This window comes from Euleptes europaea, chromosome 1, assembly GCF_029931775.1.
Source record: "Euleptes europaea isolate rEulEur1 chromosome 1, rEulEur1.hap1, whole genome shotgun sequence".
Lineage (NCBI taxonomy): Eukaryota > Metazoa > Chordata > Lepidosauria > Squamata > Sphaerodactylidae > Euleptes > Euleptes europaea.
The window spans coordinates 107,206,199-107,232,973 of NC_079312.1; the positions used below are offsets into that span (position 1 = coordinate 107,206,199).

At 41.9% G+C, this 26,775-nt stretch overlaps 1 protein-coding gene across 1 annotated transcript in view; it reads left to right on the forward strand.

Moving 5' to 3' along the window:
* SLIT3 (slit guidance ligand 3) overlaps window positions 1-26,775 on the forward strand; it is a 590,119-nt gene that overhangs the window by 40,127 nt on the left and 523,217 nt on the right. Inside the window, exon 4 of the mRNA XM_056847932.1 lies at window positions 14,949-15,020. Coding sequence (XP_056703910.1) covers window positions 14,949-15,020 — 72 coding nt within the window. The remainder of the gene's footprint in view (window positions 1-14,948; window positions 15,021-26,775) is intronic.

The following is a 26,775-nucleotide window of genomic DNA, read 5'->3' on the forward strand; positions in this document are numbered from 1 at the left end:
AGAGAGTGTGACTTGCCCAAGGTCACCCAGCTGGCTTCGTGTGTAGGAATGGGGAAACAAATCCAGTTCACCAGATTAGCCTCCGCCGCTCATGTGGAGGAGTGGGGAATCAAACCCGGTTCTCCAGATCAGACTCCATTGCTCCAAACCACCACTCTTAACCACTACACCACGCTGGCTCTACAAGCCAGTTATAGCATGATGCAACCCATGTCATTTTCTCTTTAATATATTATTAATATATTATTTCTGTTAAAAGGTTTTAGCATTTAAAGCCTAGGGAGCAAATGGTCACAGAGCATGGACAGTTAGTAGAGTTGCTCCTGTATTGCCCACTGCAAGAGCACCTCCCCTCAAACAGTCTGGCCTGCAGTAGGAGAGAGAAGGCCTAGAGCTTGACTGAGGGAACTGCTAATTTCTTTGCAGGCATGTGATGGACCTAACCAGGGAGAAATTGCATACTAGATTTTCCCTTTTAGGATATATTATAAAGCAAGGGTTTGTCAAGCTGGGAGTTAGCCTGACCTACAGCACTGAGGGGGAGGGGGCCCAAAGCGGGGGATACCCCATCCCCAGCAAGGGCCTGGCAACCCTAATAGTAATTATGATTCAGTTATACCTGTGGTTGTAAAGTTATTGGGTTTATGATAAACATTTGTTACATTGAAAAACTGCAATCCCTTGAATATTTTCTTTTTGAAGCCATTGGTTACAATTATATATTCCTGTTTTCATACCTAAAAATACAAAAGGGTATAGGCATACCATTGTGCTGTTGTCTTAATGATGAGCAAATGCCTTAAATTAGCTCATTGTTCTTTCATCGACTACTCTAATTCCCACCTAACGAATTTTGGTTAGGTTCTACTTTTTTTTGTTCATTCTCGTCCGCGTTCCAGACACTAAGAATTGTCTTAACAATGATGAGCAAATGCCTTAAATTAGCTTATTGTTCACACACAGACAACTCTAATTCCCACCTTACCCCATTTTGGCTAGCTTGTACTTTGATTTGTTAATTCTTCTCCAAGTTCCAGACGCTAAGAATTGCCACAACTGCTCCCAGATTCGGATGAAAACTAGAACTGGGTGTTACTCAGTAGCCTGAGGCTAGGATTGGATGCTATAAAAGTTCGCCCAAGTACAATCTTGGTAGCAGTATGCAACATTACTAGGTAGTTTGTGGCTTGTATGGAATTGCTGCCTACTCAGTTGGAAGAAGTATTAAGCCTTTGGTTTGACTAAGCCTGGTATAAATACCGAGAAGCTGGCCTTCTGCCTTTTATCTCTTCCTCTGAGCAGTGTATTCCACTTGCTATACTTCAGGTTCCTGATTCTCAACCTCAGGGACCCTGAGTCAGAGAAAGATCTTCTAGGACTAGATCCAGCCCATAGAGGAGGTCTTTGTATTTTCTAATTTTTTTGGCCTGGGGGGGTGGGGCAATGATTTAATCAGTTGGCAATGAAACTTTGATTTGCGTGCAATAAAACGGAATGCTCAATACTGAACACTTTGTTTTCCCTTGGTAGAAGTAAAGTTCAGGGCTTTTTTCTTCATTAGTCATACACAAATCTGGGTTTTTGTTTAGTTTAAGAAGACTGGAATTTTTTTTTAAGGAATTGTTAACAACCCTGCTAATAAAACACCTGGAAGATATAAAATAATCATTGAACATAATTAACAGGCTGGTCACTTTATTATTGTTCTAAGTGAACATCTGTCTTGCAGTTGGAGATACAAATGGAATTTTGATATAGTTCTGAAAGTCTATTTTGCTTGAATTTATTCAAACATATTTTTAAATTAAAGGAAGAGGTCTAAATGTGGGTGAAGAGAGACATAGGAAAACTATAATATGGATTTCATTTTAGAAGAAAATAAATAGAACCTTTAAAAGAGGGATAATTTTTTTTTAAAAAAGAGGAGTTAATTGGTTACCTGATCAGTACAAACATATTCTGCATTCCTTTGTATCTTTTGTTACAGATTTCCAATACAAAGTGCTAAAAGTGATATTTAGATTATTCATGTCCATTGAACTACATGTGTGTTAAATGTGTTCTTAATATTGTGCCGTATGTGCTCGTATAACATCTGATATATGAAGTGCGTATAGTACGTTTGAATTATTGCTCAGGCTTCACCCCAAAAACCTCCCCTCCAGTGGCAAAGAGGGACCTGGCAACCCTAAGGATGTGGCTTGGAGGAAGATAGGTACTGAATTTTTAGCTATGAGACTTTGGAGGGGATGGAAGCAGGAGGACAAAATTCCCAGGGTTTGGATCAGTCTGAAGGACTACAGTAGAATACCTAATCTCCATGTGGGGCCTGGAGTTCTCCCAGAATTACAGCTGACCTCCAGACTACAGAGATCAGTTCCCCTGGAGGAAACTACTATTTTAGAGGGTGGACTCACAGCCCTCTGATCTCTTTCGCTTCCCCAAACTCTTCCCTGCTCAGGTACCACCCCCAAATATTCAGGAACTTCTGGTAAGCCTAGGTCACTAATGGGAGCCATGCAAGCTGCTTCTATTTTTGCCACAACTGGTTAATATGCTGCCCCCATGGTCCTCATTTTCTCCCTTCTTCTGTTGCCCTGTTCATAGGTTACAGTGAACGCATGTACAATCCATGTACAACATACACTTGGTTGATCTTTGTACATGAGTAGTTCTCATGTCACATACAGCTGAATGTATGATTTAAATCTCACATGTATCCAGGTTCTGGCCTCTAGTTTCATTTGTAACATGAATATAGGTTGGCTCTTTCTTACACACAGATGGACCCACACGCAGGATGTGCATGGGTTCTCTGTAACATGTGAATAAGACTTGTGTGGTAATAAAATCTCGCTAACAAACATAAAGCCCTCTCTAGCAGCCGAGTTGCTGCAACACCTTGCAGCTGTTACCCCACTACTAGATGATCCTGGTGGTCCCTACCAACTCTATGATTCTATGATACTTTGGTACTTGCAGCCTTGGTGTTGCTGTCTTAAACTGGAGGTTCCACAGCTAGTTTTGCCTGCTCCACTTCCACAAAAGCTCCACACTATCAGTGGTGGAGGGAGGGCAGACGCAGAGCTGAGCAGCCATTGTGGCTGATCCCTTTTCCAAAATGCCTTATACGGGTACGAAGAGCCAGCCAACCAGTTGCTGCTGTGCTCTGTGTACTGTTTTGGGTGTGAAAAGGATGGGGCAGGGAGAGCCAAGCTTTGCTGGGCCTAACCAGCCTCTCCATGTTTCAGTGTTATCTGCTCCAGGCACCACCCAGCAGTACATGTCTTGGAATCCTGCTATTGAGAGGCTGTTAAGCAAGTCACTAAATTATCTAAATGCCTTTTTACTATTGCACAGATCAAGTACAAGTGGATAATTCACAGTGGGTAGCCGTGTTAGTCTGTCTGCAGTAGTAGAAAAGAGCAAGAGTCCAGTAGCACCTTAAAGACTAACAAAAATATTTTCTGGCAGGGTATGAGCTTTCTGAAGAAGTGAGCTGTGGCTCACGAAAGCTCATACCCTGCTAGAAAATATTTTTGTTAGTCTTTAAGGTGCTACTGGACTCTTGCTCTTTTCTACAAGTACAAGTGGTTAGCGTTACTGCGTGTGATCTGTGCATGTGTAAATTCCACATATGTTCTTGATGAATGAGTTTGCTCCAGAACTGGAACCAGTGTCACAAAAAGAGCCAAGCTTAGACAAGAAAACCTCTCATCCTCTGCTCCATAAACCTATGTTAGGCAAGTGCTGCAGGCATAGGTTCTAACACCTGTCCAGAGAACCTTGTTCCAAATCTGGACTCAGACCACCACAGGTCTCTGTGACAAACTGATGGGATTTCTGGACAGGATAGACAGCTTTAAAGAGGATTAGGCAGATTTGTGGAGGATAGGTCTGTCAGTGGCTTCTAGCCACCGTGATTAAAGGAAACCTCTAAGCTCAGAGGCAATCAGCCTCTGAATAATAGTGCCAGAAGGCAACATCAGGCCTCTGTGCCCTGTTGTTGGACTTCCAGAGGAACTGGTTGGCCACTTTGTGAGACAGGATGCTGGACTAGATGGACCACTGGTCTGATCCAGCTGGGCTCTTCTTAGGTTCTTATGATAGGTATTTCCATTCCTATGTACCAAATTATTTAATCTGTCTCCTACCGGTTACATTTTACCCGCCTGGGTAATATTGGTCCCATGAAGAAAGCATGCTAGTCCTTATAAATAAACCAAATCATGAGGTAGTTGGAAATGTTTCCGTTTATTGCAAATATGTACATATCTCTATGTATACAGGTACCACAGCCTGTTGCAAATTGTGTAAACCAGAAATAAGTAAAATCTGATCTTTACAAACCTGTTTCTTCTCAAATATTTCTTAGGTGGTAAACAATTATTAGCCTATTCATATTCCCAAAATGTGATTTGTTTTCATATGATTTTTAGGTGATGGAGTCCCAGAGGGAATCTTTGTCTGGTGGGCCTGTGGTTGCTCCTGACATCCCTGGTTAGGTCTTCCACAAAACTCTTTGGTTGAAACTTGCTATGAAAATGTCAGTGCTGAGCAGATTAATAGGCTACTTCATGAGCTGGACTGATTCATTGTAAATCTAATACAAAGAAGCCAAAACAGTAATTTTTAGAACTGTAGTACGGGTTGGTCTCAGGTAGTCCAAGAGGTTATGATGAAAAGAACAGGGCAAAATAGTGAAGAATATCAACTTAGAACTTATCTTGTTCTACATTTTGATGCAGCTATACTAGGTAGGAAAAATCAAATGCATAATTATAGGATGGGGGCGACTTGTCTTAGCAGTAGTGTATGCAGTGGACTTGCCAGCCCAGATCAAGATGGGGGAGGATGGCTGCCTCGCAGGCCAGATGAGCCCTCAAGGGGCCGGATCCAGCCCCCTGCCCTTATGTTTAACACCCATGCCTTAGACAATGTTTGTTCAGATTGTTTTCCAGTTCTTTAATCCTAGTCCTACTGCATTGTTTAATTCCAGGGGTGGAGAACCTTTTTTCCGCCAAGGGCCATTTGGATATTTATAACATCATTCACTGGCCATACAAAATTATCAACTTAAAAATTAGCCGACCAAGCCCCAAGCAGGCAGCTGCCCCAGATTACCCCCCTAGTGCGGGCAAGCAGGCAGGCATCCAACTGGTGGTGTTCTCGCCCACCTGGTGGTACAGGATGGTCTGTTGCACCAGCCGGGCGTAGCCATCCAGCCGCACGCCAAAGTTTCTCCTGCTCCACATGGTCGGGGCCGGATTCTACAGCTGCCTCCTGCTACCTCCATTGGCAGGGGTGAAATGAGGACACACTGGCTAATAACCCGCCCCCGCGCATTCTGGCCCTGCCCCCTTTAACCCCTCCATTGTCGCCACTTCTGCCCCCAGCCCTCTTGTAGAACAGAGGGAATACGTTTCTCCATGGCCCGGGTGGGAAAGAGTTAACACAGTTTCTTGGGCAGGCCTAGCAGCTCCATAGCTAACAACTCTTCTGCAAGGGGGAAAAATGTTCCTTTTCTTGGCAAAACAAACTCACATCCACCTTGAATAGAGGGGGCAGATTGCCAGTCTTAGATCCTAGAGATCTGTCAGGACCCACGAAGGGCCAGAACAAATGATTTTGCAGGCCTTAAACTGCCCCCGGGCCTGACGTTCCCCACCCCTGGTTTATTGGATGTCTTTTGCTGTTTGTTTGATTTTTTTTTAAATTGTAATCTACTTTAGCAAGAAAGGTGGGCTATAAATGAAGTAAATAAGTAAATACTGGTAGTTGCCTGTGCATAGCAGAGAACATTTGTGTGCCTAGCAATATCTTCCCTTAACAATTTTGCTTGAGCATATTAGTAACATCAATGTTTCAGAAATGAAATTGATAGGTGAATAAGTAACATTGTGTATGATGACACAAAAGCCTAAAGAAACACTAGTCACTTGTGCTTATCCTCTTACCACTTCTCTGAACATGTGAACCAGCTTTTAGTATGCCACTCAAACTTGGTGGTGGAAAGAGCTCTCAAGTCACAGCCAGCTTGTGGTGACCTCATAGGGCTTTCAAGGCAAGAGATGAACACAGGTAGGTTGCCATTGCCTGCCTCTGCATAGCAACCCTGGATTTCTTGGTGGTCTCCCATCCAACTACTACCCAGGGCTGACTATTATTAGCTTTAGATATCGGACAAGAGTGGGCTTGCCTGAGCCATCCAGGTTAGGGACACTGAAACTAATATCTTCAAAAATAATTGATTAGAATTTTGTGTTTAATTTGTGCTATTTTTCTTTAGAAGTCTGTGGTGCTGTGGTGCTGTGTGTTTATCTGGGTAGATGGGGTATCATCGGCAGTAGGGTAACGGTGCCAGTAGGGTAACAGGGTGCCAAAGACAAATGGAACTCTTGGCCTATGTAGTACCATAGTCTGGGGAATAGAGGGTACCTCAGTTTACACCATCAAGTCACTTTAACTATAAACATGAAAAAAGATGCTAAGGAAAGATACTATTCTTTAGTTTGTGGTATTTTTCTATCCATGAAAAGTTCTGCATTCAGTAGCTAAATGCATCTGACCTGGATGTCAAGGATATATAGGTTTCTAGTATGAAAAGCAAGTAGAAAATTGAGTATATTCTGTATATGTGACAATGTTCAATGTAATGTATGAAGCATTCATTGTTTTCACACTTTAATGGATCCTTGTTGGTAAAGTGTATACAGAAGCCGGGGCTCCTTTGCCTCAGGCTGGTAGTCTCTGCTGATTTGTTCCCAAGCACCGTAAACTTTCTTATTAGTTTGATGAACCCAGACATAGTTATATGCTGACACAGCTTCCTGGTGGAGAAGGTTGTACCCTGACTACTAGACATCTTGAGATGCGGGAGATATACTTGCACTTATCCCATTCTTGCCAAACTTCAGTCATTAAGGAGGAATCAGTCCTGTAATTTAATTTATTGAGAATGATTCATAGTGCAAATTGGGTGTAAATGAACTTAAACATTCCTGGGGCAATAAAAATGAATAATTTCAAAACCCAGATTGTCTAGTGCTAGACACAAAAAGAAGACATGTATGTTCCCATCCTACGATCTTGGTGCTGGTGCGGTACCCGTGCTGCTAGTTAGTATCCTATTAGCCCAGCTGAGAGTATGTATGGGGAAAAATTCCTTCCCTGGAAGAAGCACTGGGGTGTGACCAGACAGTTGTTGCACTGCTAATGTAAAGCATCTGCACTGTGCGACAGTTTTGTTCATCCAGCAAGGATGTGTAATGAGTGTCAACTGCCTTGCTTCTTGTGCCACAAGAGCAGTAACATTCTTATGCAAAACAGATCCATTTCAAGACCTCAATGGCAAATAAACTGAAATCACTTTCAGAGGCAACTGCCGGTGGCATTAACTATAACAATAAAACATTAAAATGTAAACAGGGACCAAGGAGATGCTTGTTCTACATTCACTGTCATTATGAAAGTAGACAACACATGGAACATAAAAGCTAGGTTTAACAAGCTCTGAATGCAGTTTCAGTTTCCTATGTGTGCATAGTATCTTGTAGATTTGAAGATATTCCTGCAAATGACACTTTTAGGATCACTAGTATGGGCCAAATATCCATTAAACCCTAACTAGATGTGAAATGCACAGAAAACAAAGAGAGGGAGTAGAAAACAGAGGGTAGCAGGAAAAGAGGAAGACCCAACAAGAGATGGATTGACTCAATAAAGGAAGCCACAGCCTTCAGTTTGCAAGATCTGAGCAAGGCTGTCAAAGATAGGACATTTTGGAGGACTTTCATTCATAGAGTCGCCATGAGTCGGAAGCGACTTGTCGGCACTTAACACACACACACAGATGTGAAATGGTAAAGCTCCCTCATATTCCTGGCATAACTGGCCCTGAAATTGGGAGCCAGTCATTCCTCCATATTTCTGGGTATCTCTGTGAGCCAAGGCTTTATAGCACCTAGAGTATCAGGTCACACTTCCTCTGAACATCCAGGGCTTGCTGGTAAAAATGATCTACCTGGAAAATGTATTTTGAAGGATTTGTTTATTTTAAATGTGACTAATATTGTTCATGATTAATATGCTATATTATGTATGATGATAATACACTATTGAAGAGTTCAGTGTTTTCTATGTAATAAAGCTTAACCTATCCAAATATTGTGGCTGTGACAAATAATCCACTTCTTATTACATTTTTTAAAAATTCAAATTCTATTTTTTCCTACTTCTCAGATGGCAAAAACTAAAACACCTATGCAAAGGCAGCACGCAAGGAAACATCTTGAATCTCTTTCTCTCTAGTATTTGGTATATTAGTAGAAAACTAATGCATTTATAAATTCTATAAATATGCCAAACAGTGCAATTTTATATGCAAAGTTATCAGTAAAGCAGTAAAATGTGGTTAGATTTGATAAAAAAGTATTGCATATGTTTGAGTTGTTCCCAGAATTTCCCAAGGGCTCCCCCACATTTTAACTCTCCCCCCTCCCCCCCCAAATAAAATCCCCTGCCTTTCCTCTCACGACGTCAACATTTCTGGACATTTTACACCTCTAGTTCTACTCCCTCTCTTTGTTTTCTGTGCATTTCAACAAACATTTTAGGGAGTTTTCAACACAAGGAAGCGTTCATCTCGAGCAGGTCTTCTAAAGAGGCAGAATAGAAATTCTCTGAACAAATAACATTCCATAAAGGTGGAATCCCCCCTTCTTCAGGATGATGTGGTATATTCAATGCTTCCTTAAGACAGGTGATGTTCACCCCAGCCTTGAAAAAAGGTGATGGTACATCCACTGCTAAAGAAATCTATTATGGACTTAAGAGATTTGATTAACTATTCTGTCTCAAATGTACTATTCTTGAACAAAGCAATTCAACTAATGGTGTTGGACAATCTTCCTGGATGAATCTGATTGTTTGGATCCTTTCCAATATTGTTTAAGGCCTGAACTGGCCTTTGTTGCACTGGTGGATAACGTGTACTGGGAGAAAGAGGAAGTCTGACCCTGTTGATTCTCCTGGAGTATTCAGCAGCTTTAGATAATCATCAATCATGGTATTCTTCTGAACCACATTTTGGGGTTGGGAATTGGCACTGGGAGGCACCATTTTGTGATGGTCTCAGTCTGACTTGGAAGGTAGGTTTCAGAAGGCCATCCTGGGAAACTGGTGCTCAGCCCTATGGCCTATAGAGTCCTGCAAAAGTTCCATCTTGTCCTCCATGTTTTTTGACATTGATGTGAAACTGCTTGGTGAGGTTATCTAGTAATTTGGGCTGGGTTGTCCCCAATATGTGGTCAATTCTCAGCCCCTTCTTGCACTTCCAGAAGATCCTGTAGAAACCATGTTTGGGAATGTGGAAGCAGTTGTGGTATGGATGAGGGCTAATAAGTTGAAGCTTAATACTGACAACACAGCGGTGCTGTTGGTAAGCAGAAGGACTGACCCTGATATTGAGATGTCTCCTGTTCTGGATGAAGTTCCACTACCCCTACAGAAGCAGGTTCACAGTTTGGGGGTTTGGTTAGACCAGAGTCTCTTGTTGGATATGTAGGTGGCGGCAGTGGCCAGGAGTGCCTTTTACCAGCTTTGGCTGGTGAGCCAGCTGTGGCCTTCCTTGGGCAAAAAAGCCTAGCAGTGCATTAGTAACATCTAGATTTTATTACTTCAATGCTGTTTAGTAGGGCTGCCATTGAAGTGTCTGGAAATTACAGTTTATACAGAATGCTTTGTCAAGAGTGCTGGCTTCCAATTTGCTTCTGGGCCTAATTCAAGGTGCTGGTATTGACTTTCAAAGCGCTGTATGTCTTGGGACCTGCATAGCTTAAGGACTGTTTATCCTATATCCGTGTTGGCGAACCTATGGCATGCGTAGCCCTCTCTGTGAGCACGCTCGGGTAAGTGGCTCACTGCGGTTGTGTGAGAGGGCCAGGCACACGGCAACAGTGTCCGCCCCCTCCCGAGCCTCGCGTCCTTCAAAGGCCTCCCTGGTCTGCGTCTGGGCCCCTCCCTCTCTCAGCTGAGCTGCGGCCACGGCTCAGCTCTTCCTGGGCGCGTGCTCGCCTCTCGGCTCTGCCCCGCTCTTCCAGGGTGGTGGCTGAGCAGAGGACGAGTCCTGGAGAGATTTGTAGCCTGCTTGGATGAAATTAGGCTGTTTATGAATGAAAAAGGGCAAGAATATCCGCAGCTCACTGATATGGCCTGGCTTACCAACCTCATGTTTTTTACAGATTTTACACAACACTTCAATGCACTGAACAAACAACTACAAGGTGTAGGGAAAACAGCAGAAAGAATGTTTTGTGATATCAAAACATTTGAGAGAAAACTGCAGCTGAAATATTTTCCAAATCTAAAAATGCATTTAGAAAATTCTACAACATTTGCAAACAATCCTACAAGCCATCAGGAAATCTACAAGGAATTTTCTAGCATTGTAGCAGCTGCAAAGATGAATTTTAGTAACAGATTTTTACAGTTCCGTAAGAGGGAGACAACCCTGTGTTTTCTTACTTCTCCAGATAAAGCCAAATTTGAAGAACTTGATCTTTCCTGCCTACACTGGTTAGATTTAGAAAATCTGGAAATGGAGCTAATAGAATTTCAAGAAATCTCTATCTGGAAAAATAAATTCCATGACCTGCGTGAAACACTTGAGAAGATAGAAGGGATACCAAAGGACAGCACAGTTAGTTCTGAAAATGAAATCCTTAAAGTGTGGAATTCTCTGCCAAATAATTTTAAGTCAATGAAAGCACTTGGGATTGCTTTCCTTACTTTGTTTGGATCATCTTATGCTTGTGAGCAGCTGTTTTCAGCTTTGAATTATATCATATCTGACACCAGAAACAGGCTAACAGATGATCTGAGTGCTGCATGTGTTGCTCTCAAACTTACAAAGTATGAGCCAATGTCCTCAAAGATGTCACAAAAATGGTGAATTACATCATGGCTCGTGCTCTGAATTGTCGACAGTTTCAAGCACTTCTTGAGGAGGTTCAGGCTGAGCAGAGGACGAGTCCTGGAGAGATGCATGCCAAATACAAACTTTTACCTTTCAATAAAAAGTTGTTTGTATCATTGAAAGCTCTATTATTGTGTTTTTCTTTTAACGCAAAATATGTGAATGTATGAGTTGTTTTTTCTAAACTAAAACCTCAGTATTCAGGTTAAATTGCCGCATTGGCACTTGGCGATAAATAAGTGGGTTTGGGGTTGCAGTTTGGGCACTCGGCCTCTAAAAGGTTCGCCATCACTGTCCTATATGAACCTAGCAGACCATTATGAACATATTCAGGGACCCTGCTTTGGGTGTCCACCTCATCTCAGGCTCGATGGGTGTCACTGAGATAAGGCCTTCTCAATCGTGGCACTTCTCTATCATGGTCTTTTCTCAGCGGGTGTTCTTTTCTCATTTGGTGTTCCCTTTCTGACCCTCCTTGTAACACACGCACACGTTTCTTAAAGTCATTTTTTTTATTGTTTGCCACATTGAAGGCCCTAATTGTTTGCCGCATTGCCACAATGAAGGCCTTGATTCAGTGAAAAGGCTGGATAAAAATGTTTATAATTTACAATGTTCTGAGGTCTTTTCTGTCAGTATTCTCATGGGGAGAGGAATCTCCTCCTCCCTGGACTTCAGTGGAGCAGCTCCCTTCATGAACTGCCTTCAGACTGGCTGTAGTCAGGCTGCTGGGGCTTAGCTTGCTCCACAGCTATTCTGCCTTCCCTGGTCTACAGCTTCCTCTGCTCTCAGGCACCTTCCACCTCCTGGGGGAATTCTTTGCTGTGAGTATCTAGATTTCAGCTCTGTCCTTGTTTTCTGAAATCCCTCAGAGCTCTTCCTCTGTCTCCTCTTGGCTGACTAAGCTCATTCTACACATACATTGAAGGGGGATTGAAAAATCTAACTTTTGCTTGGATCTTCTCAAAGATTGCTGAAGGAGCCAATAGGATTGCTATGTTGTCCCTGCTGTCTGATTGGTTCTTCTCTAACCAGGCTAAGGGACCAACACGACAGCTGTATTTTCCCTCCTTCTTCTCGAATTGGTTAGTTTTACAAACTCTGAATTTGCGCGATTGTTCAGCTTTCTACAACACATAAAAGACCTTAAGTTCATTCTAACACATATACGTTCCTATTTACAATTATATATACAAATACATATATGGGTTTTTTTAAAAAAAATTCTTCACACACTTCTTTACAGAATGATCTTGTCTGGGCATCAGAATGGCTGACAGAACAGAAAGGAATGTGGAAAAGTCATTCTGTGAATGGATTGTAGGAGACACACTCATGTTTCATTTCACACATAAAATAACTAGCAATTGTGCCCATTAACTGAATTTCACACACTTACTGTTTTATATACACATATACACAAAATGCAGCTGTATACAATAAACAGGCCTTTAACTAATCATGTGACTTGAGCAAACTTCATAAACAAAGACTGTTACGCTCAAATTTACCCAATAATAAGTCTTAGCACACTTCTGAAGAAAGCAGTGTTGGCACAGCTGCTAAATTCTACATCTCTGTTGAAATGCATAGAGAGGGATTTGAGGCTGAAGTACCAAAGTATTCTTGTGTTTTTGTTTAGTTTTAAAGATGCTAGTGCCCACTCTAGTCCATCCTTTCTCTGTCACACTCTTATGCCAAAGTTTACTTACTGGGATTTAATTTAACTTCCCTTGTGTTGAATTGTGTAGAGGCTGCAGCTGTGGCATGGTATCTTACTTGAAGGATCCCATCCTGTACATGGAATAAGCACTCAAATCCTTTCTGACTGAAAGAGAAAGTGATGGGGCGATGGTTGTTGTAGAATTCTGGACTTCCTTAAGGCCTTGTGTAAAGAGAGAATGAATGTGGCTTTCAGGCATTGAATGCCACATGATAATTACTCAACACGCATATAAAGAAAAATAAAATGTAAAATGTACATGGATTATCCATGCTTTCACTATAAACTGGGAGCAGGCTTACTGTCTGTCTTCCTAGCCTTTTGTCTACTTTCCCCCCACTCACCATTTTGTGTTTCTGTCCTAGCTGTTGCTGCTGGGGTTGCCTAGGCCAAGGCTTCTTTTTCCCTTTGAGAATGAGTGAAATGGAAGACAAGGTTTTGTTATTTAAAACATCTCTATGGTGCCTTTCTACCCAAATAGGGTCCCCAAGTAGGGTTGCCAACCTCCAGGTACTAGCTGGAGATCTCCTGCTATTACAACTGATCTCCAGGGAAATCCATGATGAGATGGTACCTGTAGATTTTCTTTCCTGGAAGAAACAGCAGCTCCAAGGATGGTGCTTTGCCCTGGGAATCAGCAATGGCAGGAGGACTGATTCAAGACTCCTGGTAAACTCCTTTTATTTAAAAAGAAGTATCAGTCAGGGAGATCTCTCTTCATCTCATTTTATTTCATCTTTCCATTCTCCAGGATTTTATTGTTTTGCAGGGGTTCTCTCAGAACTTTCTCAGCCCCATCTACCTCACAGGGTGCCTGTTTTGGGGAGAGGAAGGGAAGGCAATTTAAGCCACTTTGAGACTCCTTAAAGGGTGGGGTTGCCAGGTCCCTCTTCGCCACCAGCGGGAGGTTTTTGGGGCGGAGCCTGAGGAGGGCGGGGTTTGGGGAGAGGAGGGACTTCAATGCCATAGAGTCCAATTGCCAAAGCGGCCATTTTTCTCCAGGGGAACTGCTCTCTATTGGCTGGAGATCAGTTGTAATAGCAGAACTGAGGAAGAATTGGGCTTTGTGCTCCGAAACGATCGTTTTCTCCTTCAATAGCCTGCTGTGCTGCAAAGAAAGAAATACACCTTAAAAGGACATTTTTAAGTGAACTTTGCTTCAATACTTACTTGTTAAAGGAATTAATTGTGAACTTACCTGTTGAAATATCCTGTAAATAAGAAAAAATACACTTGTTTGTTGGCAATATATGGTGTTGGTGGTTACATTACCACATACTGTAAAGGTTTAGCCAGAATATATTTGGCATCATTTATGGCTGGATTCCTGTACTGAATTTCTCATCTTTTGGTAATTGTACAGAGGTGTCTGATTTTTCCTTCATTACCTGGAGGTTGGCAACCCTATTAAAGGTTTTTTTTTTTTTTTGCTTTTGTTTCCTGACGTGGGCCTTTTATGCACCGGTTGTTTCCATGGCGATCACCCCCACCAAGGTAGAGAAAAGTGGGGTATTAAAACAAACTCTTCTTCTTCTAGCCTCCTTTTGTTGTATTGGTGGTACTCCTCTGTGGTGTTGTTGACGTGCCTGAAGGGGCCTACTGGGTCGTCAGGCATCTGATTTCTTATTAAAGAAAATGGTTTGAACATAACATTGATGCTTGAGTCGATGCCATTTGTCTGAAACCACTTTTCAGAGTTTTATGATCATTCTGTTTTGATAACCAATGTATGTCAGTCCCTCTTTAGCAATGCATCTTTTTACGTTTATTTGCATCATAATGAGACGAATACATGTTAAAAGTAATACCTCTTCTTAGCATACCTGGCCACTATAATTTAAGGGACTGAAGTGTTTCTTGATTGCATAAGATTGGCTTGGGGATCATCCTCTCATCCATTTGGGCCCTTTAAAATTTGAATTGGATTCAAAAGTACATAACTTTCCTGAAAGAACAAAAAAACTGAAGATGTAAACTTTCTCTCTCGGTCTGTGTGTGTGTGTGAGAGAGAGAGAGGGAGAGAAGCAATGAAAAGCAACACATCATTAGTCCTTGTGTGTAATGTAGTATTTTTTTTTAAAAAAAAAATAGATTCTATGATTCTTGCAGCCCTTTTTGTTAAAAAAAATGTAATGTATGTAAAAAAAGCCTTACGGGTACTGCATGTTCCAATCTGTTGAACCACCCATATTTGGCTTCAAAGAAAGTTTTACGAAGAATCTTTGTTAACTTTGACTTTTCTTTATTTAGGCGTCTGAACAGAAATAAACTTCAAGTTCTTCCAGAGCTCCTTTTCCAGAATACACTGAAGCTAACCAGACTGTAAGTATAGTTTTTATTTTTGGCGTAGCATATGTGCTTTGTTTGGTTCTGAAGCCAGTAATTTCGGCTGTGAGGTTTGGGTATGATGCTTTCCTCAAGTGGAGTTTGAGATGTGTCTTGGTTTATTGTACTAGCTCTGTGCTGAGCAACAAATCTGAGAAATGTTTTTCTTGTCATCTTACCAGTGTGTGTAGGTTTATTGAGAAACTGAAGGAATAGAGAAGGAAGAGCTTGCAACTCGGTGTGATTCATACAGGAGGAACTTGAATTGGTGTCTGTTAAGGCACTGACTAGGCTATAGTTGAACTGTGATGGCTGCTTTGAACAAAATCATAGTTCAAATAATAAGTTTCTTTTGTCTCTTGATGTCTGAAGGAAAGTTAGGATGTTTGCCATTTCCTCATGGATCTTTTAGTAACTACTTGGACTTAAAGTAAGCTCGGTTGTGCCACTGAACAGACAATGCCTTCATATCCATAAAATATATAGTTAGGATGACTGTGGATTATGTTTGTATGAAGGCAAACTACTTTGCAATCCTATGCAGCGCTGCTCCAGTCTAAGCCTACTGAAATGAATGAATTTAAACCCTTTACAACTTTAGCATACTAAAAGAATTCACTCATATTGCATAGATCTTACAAATGTTTTTCCCCAATTTTTTTTAAATGTCAGTTTATATAAATAGCTACATAGGACACATTGCCAGTTTTTAATCTTAGTGTTCTTTTGCAGTCAGACAGAACATGAGACGCTGTAAGAAATTACACTGAAAATGTTTTTGATAACCTGGAAGCCAAGGTTATATTAGTGGATGCCAGGACCCCCCTTTCTTTTTCCTGCTGAGTTCCCAATCAATAGCAAATATGTTTAAGGGTGAGAAGTATTCTAAGACTGCTGAACTTTTTGTACAAGTAGGTAACTTCATATTTGCAAACAATGCACAATTAGTTTTGTAAACTAATAGTTTTGCTGCACAAGAGTGACAAGTCAAAATGTGGTCCTGTCTCTTCTGAAAAAAAGTTTTGTGAATTCAGCAGAAGTCCGATCATCATGGATGTGCCATAATCTGTCCTTTCAGTGGCTCTTTAATTAAGGTATTCAGCTTTCCACATGAAGCTGAATGCAAACATGGTGTTGTGCTCTTGATAAAGTGTCAAGAAAACATACAGAACCACGCAGGAGGCGGGTTGCATCCTTTGACTGTGTAAATAAAACAATCCAAAGAAACGCTGCTCAGAGTTTTGATAACTGGACAGCTCCCAGAAAGTCAAAGTTAAAAGGAAAGACACAATCAAACTGCAGTACCCTTCAATTACAGAATATGCCTGCAACTTGTATAATTATTTACATGCTCCCTTTGTGACATCTGTTTGACATTACTGGTAGGGAATATACAGGAGAATCAACCTTGGGATGGAATGTGAAGCATTCAGTTAAATGAGTTTGATGCATACATTATTTTAGCCTTGCCTGCCAGGAGGAGGAGTCTTAAGTTCATGTGTTTCATGTTTACCTTTTCTTCTGGGGTCATTTCATTGAGGTTTTATGATGCATTACTTATAGAACAGTATCCCCCACCCCCACAATATAAAAGGGAAAAGCAAAATGGGTCATGGGGGAATGACAAAGCAAACAGAGAGAAGGGGATGGAGGCTTTCCTGTCATATCCAGAGCATTCTTGCAATCTCTTCCCAAGGATGCTATTTAAACGCAGGCCTCCAGGAAGCATGACCAGATTTTTTTTCTGGAAATCCATCTGTGGAGATCACAGACTTATTCTCTTGATTCTAAAAAAAGCCTGAATTTAGGTAGTTGTAGCCAAATCAGTTTCATTCACACCATTGTCAGAAAGTGCTTTTAAAAATAAGCATTCAAATTATCAGATCATTGTACATGTAAGGAAGAAATTACTCGGCTAGTCAGGATGCGCTGGTAACCCGGGTGATCAAAGCAAAGTCAATATATTAAAGTTTCCATTTAGCTAATGAATAACACACTTAATGTATATATTCAGAGAACTATGACTTACATTTTAGCCCACAAGCCCTGCAGATACTCCTAGACTGCCATACAGCTGTAATGAGCTGTCTTCGCTTCCCAGGCGCACCCCAACGTGAGCGTGCAAGCTTGTTTTTGCATTTCGGGGGAGGGGGCAGAGAGGCTGGCGATCAGCAGTGTTCTAGATTTCCACTTCATTGGAAGTGGCAGCGTCCAGGGTGTCAGCCAGTGCGGCCTGCATCTGATTACGGTACATGCTGGCAGGATCTCTGCATGGGTTTATCATGCACTGGCACTGGGTTCAGCTCCAGCGGCAGCAGGGCATTTAGAGGGTTTCAGTTGAGGGCCTCTTATGAGGCATCCCGAAAGTTGGTAGAATTGCACCAGACCAATGGTAGAAAAAACAATATACCCGCATGTTAAACAAAGGAACAAGGAAAACAACAACTTGATAGCTGATTTAACAACTTGGCTTTATTTGCCACTATATATTCTCACACAAGCACCACATAAGCAACTCAATAAGCAGCAGTGGAGTTCGTACAACTTGTAAAAGCTATATGCTCTCAAGAGCAGTTGCACTTCAATTACAGAAAAGGGAATGTAAAACAGGTTATAGTCTGTAGCAGTCTGTTGCTTGACGTGTGGAAGTTTCTGTTCTTGGGATGACTTGAGGAATCAGCGCTGAGAGATATGCAGACGGCAGCGTTGAGACAGCTTGGAGAACCCAAACTGCGCAGCTAGCTTAGTGCATCTGTTTCACACACCCACATGGGGTTAATGCTTCATCAGTTCGTCTCCAACCATAATCTGAACATTATAATTAAACAGGGGCGCTGCTAGCATGCCCTCGGAGAAGCATGTAATGATGCCAATGACGGTGTCAACATCATGCTCCACGTCGGTTTCAAGCAAGTTATATAATGCCTCGATTCCAAACTGCAAGGGGCGAGTTTTGATTCCAAATTGCAAGGGGTGAATTCGGTTTTCAAGACTCCTTGGAGTTGGCTTATCCATTTTTAAAGCCACACATTTTAGTGACCATTAAAGGTGTGCACAAAAAAAAGAGGTAGATTTGGAGTTGGGTTTCCTTGAAAACTTGAACTGGATTCTTTAATATCAGATTTAAAGCTAGTTGTATTGAGAAATCAATGCAATAGTTGTTTCCAGTGCTTGCGGGGGGAGGGGGAGGGGTGTTTGTAGGTATAGCTCCCTGCCAGTTGGGGTGAAGTTCTCACAGATGGTAGCACTACCCTCAGGGGATCTCCTCTTCACAAATTTTTATCAGATAGGAGAAAGCACTTCTAATCAACAGGCAGTTAAAATTCTCACTCGCAGAGTGAGCATGGGTAAGGATGAACTGGCATGTGACTGAGTTTTCTCCTTCTTTCCCAGGATCCTCAAGTCAAAGCTGGTGGTATAAGTATGGGGAACAGTGGTGGAAGGAGGTAGACCCATACATTGCTGTGCCCGAGTAATTTCAGAATTTATTTGCCAAGAAAGGTTTATTCCTTGCTAAACCTTGCAGAGAAAATATGCTTCAAGAAGTGAAGCTCAGCAAGTAGCGTTGCCTGGATGTTTTCCTCAGTGGGACAAATATCAGCTCAGTGGAGCTGTTCCTGGGGGAAAAATAGCATGGGAGGAAGTATTAACCCCACCCTCATTTCACAATCCCGATCTTAATCAGGAGCCCATACACCAATGAACAAAATTTTTAAAAAAGAAACATTTTGGAACTTTCATTGTAGAACTCACAGCATTATGTGGGTTACCACACTTTGTATTCCCAGCAATGTATTGAGTTTGAAAATGTTATAAAAAATACTGTTCGCACTTTCTATGTATTCCCACCGATGTATTAAGAGTTTGAAAACGTTATAAAAAATACTGTTCACACTTTGTTTGGCCCCTTTAGCTGTGAAGATGTCTTCCAACCATTTATTAGCTGTGGTATCCAAAAACCCTTTTAAAGCAATGTTTTTTTATAACATTTTCAAACTCTTAATACATCGCTGGGAATACAAAGTGCGGTAACCCCCTATGTCTTGTCTGGCTCTAAACTTTGATTAGTGTCTGGAACTTGAAGAAAAAGCAGACAAAAATGTTTAATTTTTGTGTGTGTAGTTTGTTTAACTGTTCGATGAAAGGTTCTCTTTCACAAAGCATGCACAGTTTGACATAAAAATGAAAACTTACAAAAATATGGATCAGTTCTAGATCATATCTTATTCAGGACCTCAGTAAAAGGTCTGAAACAGCTCATTGTGTCTCTGCCTAAGCCCACCTTCATCTGAATTCTTATATTCTAATAGAGAAGTCAGCCAAAACTTTGGATACTTAAATCCGATGACTGGAGCTGTGAATGGGCATGACAGATATTTCTACAAACCTGAAAAGGGCCCCAGGTTTGCAGAAAAATCTGGAATCTTAAAAAAAAAAATACTTTGTATGGTTAAAAAAAACAGAACATGATAAACAGAGTGCATGTAGCTTTAAGCATTGTATTCCCTTGGTGGCTGTTGCTAGGCAACCACACTGTTCCTAGGCTTGGTTCTGTCAGTAAAACAAGAGGGAGGGGCAGAGCCCTTTCCAGGCCTGTTTTGGCTTTTGAGGGAGGGCACCTTGGGGCTAGGCCTAACTATGGCTGCAAGAGGTGAATTCTTGGAGATTTTGTGGTAGAGTCTGAGGAGGGCAGGGTTTGGGGAAGGAAGAGGCCTCAGCTGAACATAATGCCAAAGAGTCCACCCTCCAAAGCAGCCATTTTTTCCAGGGGGACAGAACTCTGTCATCTGGAGTTCATTTGTAATTCCAGGGGGGGTCGCCAGGTAGCACCTGGATGTTGGCAATCCTATCCCTGCAACCTCTGGGTGACTTGATACCACCCCACTTAGATGACTCAAGTATGCCTGTCTGTTTGCTACTGTTCAACAACAGCCACCCTATGAGAGCCAGTGTAAGATCTAGGAGACCCAAGTTCAAATCACCACCTTGCTGAGGAAGCTTATTAGGTGTTTTTGGTCCAGTCACATACTTTCAGCCTAATCTACTTCATGGGGTTGTTGTGTGGATAAAAAGGAGGATCGGAGACTAAATGTAAGCTGCTTTGGTCCCCACTATGGAGAAAGACTGTAAGTTTCTAAGGTAGACGCTGCGGGGAGATGGAAAACCTAAGACAGAGGGGCAGAAAAAGTTAGGTTGGCTGTTGGATGGGAAGGAGATAGGGTTGCCAACTGCATATTGGGAAATTCCAGGAGATTTGAGGGGTGGAGCCAGGAATTGGTGGAGTTTGAGGAAGAAGGGGGGACTGCAGAAGACTATAATGCCATAGAGTTCACCCTCCAAAGCAGCTATTTCCTCCATGGCGACTAGGCTTGCCAATCTCCAAGTGAGGGCTGGAGATCACTTGGAATTACAACTGATCTCCAGATGACAGAGCTCAGTTTCCCTGGAAATAATGGCTGCTTTGGAGAGTGGAGTCTATGGCATTATACCATTTCTTCCCCAGACCTCACCCTCCCAAGTCTGTACGTCTAAATCTGCAGGAATTTCCCAACCTGGAGCTGGCAATCCTAAGGGGAACTGATCTCTGTAGTTGGGAGATCTGTTGGGATTCTGGGAGAGCCATTGCCATGGCTCCTTCTGTTGGGGGGGAGGAAGCAAGTGGGAGACCAGGAGGGTGATGGGAAGCGGAAAGAGAGAGTGATGGGGTGGGGGCAGAAAGAGACTGAAAGTGACAGGCATGGAGGTGAGAGAGTAAGAAAAGGGGTGGTGGCAGAGAGTGAGAGACTGAGAGAAGTAGAGGGAGAGGGGAGGATGCAAAGGGGAGGGGAGGATAGAATAGCTGCTGCCACAAGTTTCTTGAGGGTCCCCACTTGTATAGCTGAAAGTAATACTGGTTTACCCTGAAGATTTGTCATAAAGATTACTAAAATACATATGAAGTGAGTTCTTGGCGGTGCAATCCTAAAACGCCTTTTCTGGGACTAAGCTCCACTGAATAGAGAAGGATTCTGAGTAGACCTGTTTAGGATTGCAATCTTAAAACCATAAAAATAGTTATCTACATTTTTAATTAAAACAGCAAAAGGGAGAAAAACTCAAAATTCAGTAAGTAATAAAAAAGGGACATACAGACCTATCTATAGAGTAGAAACAAAAATATAACGGGTGGCAGATCTGCACATAAGTTTCTGTAAATGATTTCCAAATATCTAAAACTTAAGTCCGTATGCAATTGTTGTCTAGATGCCATGCATTCAAATATTGATAAAGCGGTAAGATCCTTAGAGCATTGGTTTATAGGAGGTGGGCATCTATCTCTCTAGTGTTGCAGTACAAATCTTTTAGTTGTAGTAAGGGCATGCAGAATCCGTTTTGTTGACCATCAGTTTGCCTTCGAGAGACCAGCATAGGGTTTAAAAGTACATAAGCGTCTTCAAAAATCAATGAACATTCTAATACAGAATTGATATGAGTAAATAACTTCCTCCCAGAAATGAGTAAATAACTTCCTCCCAGAAAAAGTTATGTAAAAGTACATAAGCGTCTTCAAAAATCAATGAACATTCTAATGCAGAATTGATATGAGTAATTAACTTCCTCCCAGAAAAAGCTCAAATTGTATATTTTAGAAAATGAATTGGTTTTTATAACCCACTTTCCTCTACTGTAAGATGTCTCAAAGTGGGTTACAATCTGCTTCCCTTCCCTGCCCGCAACAGGCACCTTGTGAAGAAAGTGGGCCTGTGAGAGTTCTGAGAGAACTGTGACTAGCCCAAGGTCACCCAGCAGGCTTCATGTGGAGGAGCGGGGAATCAAACTCAGTTCTCCAGATTAGAGTCCGCTGCTCTTAACCACTACACCACGCTGGCACTCCATTTAAGGGATGCATCCTGTGAGTTATAACACCGACAATTAGACACTTTACTCAGTACTTTACTGAAGAGTCACTGCGGTGTCATGTATCCTAAGCATAACTTTTTGCCGAATAAGTTGTGGTGTGTGTAACATAACAGTACTCTTGAACGATTTGAAAAACTGTAAATGGTTGTGAACATATGAAATTAGGGTATTTCTCATCTCAGAGCCCAAATAGTTTAAGGCTTTCTAGATCAATACCTATCCCCTTGAAACAAGACTTGAAGTTAATGGGTTCAAATGCAAACAAGGAGCTCTGTGGGAGAAAACTAGTCCTGTGTGACCAGCGACATGTGAGAATATAAATTAAAGGTCTTCTCTAGTATTAGAGCAGGAGCTACTAGCTCACTAGTTATTAAGGACTGCCAGGGCAAAAGGAACGTGGCCATAGTAAGCAGGGGTTGCTATGGTGTTGGTTCAAAAAGGAATTGTGGCTTTACTGTGTACAGATCCCAGCAGGTCTGTTCAGAACATGGTAAATAATTACAAGGAACACCAGGTCTCCTAGGGGCACTTTCAGGTTGGAAAGGATGTTCGCTAGGTCAGAGGTGAAGACTACAGACTGCGGAGAGGCTCTCGGACCATTTATCAAGCCAGAGCTATTTTTATTGCTTGCACCGAGCTCTGACTCTAAACGGCATAATTTGAACGGAATCATGTCTGGAGAAGTGTCTTTGGTTGCAAATCCTATGGCACCTTTCTGTTCAGTCTTTTCCAGAGCAAGGCAAAAAAGGGCTCTGCTTATTTTCTTGAAGTATGAAAGGAACGTTAACAAATGATCTGCACTGAGTAGGATACAAATGAGGGGATGTCAGAAAGTGAGTAATTGAGGTTCCATCCTGGATTTCCAGTCTCCCCTGTGTGAAGTTAGCTACTCAAAACTAATATGTGCAGATGTTTCCCCTTTGCTTCTAATATGGCAAAAGGGTAAGAGAAGCAGCGGCGAGTGTGAACGCAGAATCGTATGTTTCAGAGATGTTAGTAGGTTTCTTTCCCTGATGATTAGGGCATGCTATGATGATTCTGGCAAAGCTTTTTATGGTTTAAGAAATGTTTTCATAATACTCCTTGAGAGATTAATTGTAATACACTTAAGAGATAAAACATGATTTTCTCTTTTTGCCTTCCAAGAAGGTTGCCAGATTAGTGGGTAAAAATTTCTTTTGAAGGACATGGGGTTAGGTAAAACTAGATTGTATCGTTTTTGAGAGTCAGCGAGGTTAAATCTAGCTTTAAATCTCAATTCAGGGCCATTTTATACATTACTCACCAGCAAATTCAGGTTTGCCAGTCAGTAGAAAGTCACAGCTAATCCTGGCTGTCTGAAAAGTGGACACTATGAGACTTATATTTTCAAATATCTTTTTTGTCACATTCATACTTCACAGTTGTAGACGTACTTAAAACAAATCTTAGGTGAAATTTTTAAAAGTCGTGTGTGATGGTTCTCACATAAATTGGTGTTCTGGTAGCCAAGTCAGATTTCTGTTTGCTGCTGACTCTGCCATTCCCCCGAAATCTGTGACATCACAACTATGGAGGAGCTTGAGTGCCTGAGTGGCCCAATACAACTATAGGAACAACTCACTCGGTTCCTAGCTGAAGGGGGCCAGAGTCTCATTCCGGGATGCTGTACCTCCAGAGGAGTATCACAACTCTTGCAAGAATAAATAGATGATTGTGTGTTGAGTGCCGTCTGTAGATCCCTGACTATGTTGCTCCTTGGGTAGCCTTGACAATACCTGTAAATCAGTCTTATTTATTTCACAGCTGCTGAAGGGAAATAATATCATATACATTGTCACAAGTTTCTTCAAAAAATATCAGAAAAGATACAAACTTAATAACTAATTAATGAATGAGGGATCCGTGATCCATGTTTTGCACTTAAGAGCAATGTGATAGCTCAGATTTTGTTGTTTCCAGGTTTTACACATATTTGGGGAGCTTCACTAAAGTAGGAGCCCCATGGCACAGAGTGGTAAGCTCCAGTACTGCAGTCAAAGCTCTGTTCATGACCGGAGTTCGATCCTGACGGAAGTTGGTTTCAGGTAGCTGGCTCAAGGTTGACTCAGCCTTCCATCCTTCCAAGGTCGGTAAAATGAGTACTAAGGCTGTTGATTAAAAAAAATTTTTTGGTAAAATTTGGGTTTCTGGTTTATTGGCCATTCCCCCCCCCCCGGGAAACCCCGAATACTGAATTTCCTATACCGGTAAAGGTAGGAATTCGGGTTTAAATTTGGGTTTCCTGAAAAATTCAGCCATTTAAACCGTATGGGGGCTTTTTGTGGCTTTCCATGGCTCCTGGGGGGTATTTTTGCAGGTAGAGGTCCCAAATTTTCAGGGTAACTAGAAGGGACTCTCCTTGCAAGAACCCCCAAGTTTGGTAAAGATTGGGTCAGGGGGTCCAGAGTTATAGGGTCTGGAAGGGGTTGCCATATCCTCATCTATTGAAATGCATTGGCAAAGTGCCTGTGTTCAGATGCTTTAGTGTGATTTTTGCAATGTATCTCAATGGAGAAGCCAGGCTTTAAACGGTGGGAAAGTTCGCCCCATGCCTCCATAGAGATACAATGTATCCAGATCAACTTAAAAAGAACAGTAAGCATCAACAAGTATGACTCTTAGAAATGTTGATCAGCTTTAGATTTTGAAAAGTTTTACACATTTTGATCAATCGATAGTTTCTGCATTCAAACATTACATAGTTCCAAGTAATAATAAAAGTTGTTTTTTATATGCTGATTTTCTCTACCTTTCAGGTAGAATCAAACCAGCTTACAGTTCCCTTCCTCTCCCCACAACAGACACCTTGGTGCTGAGAGAGTTCTGAGAGAACTGTGACTAGCCCAAGGTCATCCAGCTGGCTTCATGTGGAGGAGTGGGGAATCAAACCCAATTTTCCAGATTAAACTCTACCATTCTTAACCACTATATCACGCTGGCTCTTTTAAGTATTTTAATAATGTGGGAAACGGAGTGAGGGAGAGAATGAAGGGGCTGTTTAGACAAAAAACTGTAGTGGAAAACAGGATATATGTTATGTGACGTCTCAGTGCTACATCTGTATTTGTTAAACCTCACTAATTTATGCAAGGAGAGAACACAATTAATTGTGCTAGGGAAACACCCTAGTTTGCATCAGTAGTGTTTTTGTCCTAAATGTAATGATTCTAAAGCAGTTTCATATGTTAATTTTCTTTCTCAAAGAGAACCTACAGTGAGAATTACCTACAATAATGGACACATTTTAAAATATAGACAGAAATGAATTTCTGCCTACTGACCTTTGGCATGCTGCATAACTTCGTTTTTGTGATAAGCAGTTGGACAAAACGATTTGCCGAATGCCCCTGTTGTCCAAAGCAAAGCAAAAAAGTGGGGGTGGTGCGAAGTGTTTTAACTTTGATTAAAAGTGGTGGTTTGCTGTTTTAACTTTGATTAACGGCCCATCCCTGAGAATTGGGCCGAAAGTCTTCTGGAGGCGGCGTGACCTCGCCGCCAGCGTAAGTGCATGTACTTGCACGATTACACACATTTACGCTGGCAGCAAGGCCTGTCCCGCTGGCGGCCGAGCGCTGCGGGACTGTGCCTCACCCCTCCATCGGTGTGGCCTCTCTGTGGCACTGGCCACAGCATGGAGAGGTCGCACCAATGCAGGGGAGTGTTCTGGCTGCCGGCGGCGAAAACGGCATTGCTGTGCCTGCTTTTGAGTAGGCGCAGCCTTGCTGTTTTCAATGGGGCGACAGGCCCCATTAAAAAAAAAAAAGCCGGAAGACGGCTTTTTTTTTGTTTTCCATCGTACGCGAAAAGGCTTAGGAAGAAGCACCTCTTCCCCGCCGTCTCCGCACGCCGTATTTTCAGGAACGGGCTGTAAGATTCTGGATGTGCAGTGAAACTATAGTTTATCCTATGAAGCTAACTAGAGGAGGCGAACAGAGAGGCATCTGCCGGAGCGGCTGCATACCTTGCAAACCAAGAGGGTGAACGGTTAAGGAAATGGCTTTAGCCATGTTTACAGATACACTATTTCACTGTGGTTAAAGCAAAACATTGTTTCAAACCCACTTAAAATCATTATATAACATTTGTGACAGCTTAACTATGGCTGGGGGGAAAACTACGTTATGTCTGTAGGGCTTTAGTTTTTTTATAGACATTTTATATTGACAGCCATTCAAATCGCTAGTGCATGGGAATGGACAAGTGGCTGTTACTGTTTTCAAAATGTTTACCAAACTGCCAGTACCTGGAATCTTCTGCTAAAATCAACCAGTACCAGCACAGGAATCCAGTGCTTCTATTTCAAATGGCTTAGACTCCATGAACATTGTTAATTCCGCATATAAGCAGATGTTCCTAGGGGAGGTATATACTCATCTTCGATTTTCACATGTCCTGTTACACGTGTGAACATTTAATGACCTAAGAAGCGAACAGTCGATGATCTGCCAACTACTCTAAGTCTGTCTGCCTTGTCTGCAACTTGTGATTAACTGTGTTAAGGATCAGTTTGGTAGTGTGGAAAGCAGACATTGTGTTTTCTATCCCCAATCTATTTTGCCTGATACAAATGAGGTCTGGAATCCTAAAGGGGACAAAAATAGTATGGTCATCACTTCTGCTTTTACTGGGACATTGGATAATGGAGTAGGTCAGTTTGACCAAACTCGTAAATGTAGCTAATAACAGCTGGGGTTTATTACGGATGACTGCTTCTTTGTCCTGTTTTATATGCTGCCCCTCCTTTGTGGATAGTTTTAAGTGAGACACATGTCAGTATGAATATGGCCCCACTTTCCAGTTTGAGCTACCCACACGAAATAAAGCTGAAAGG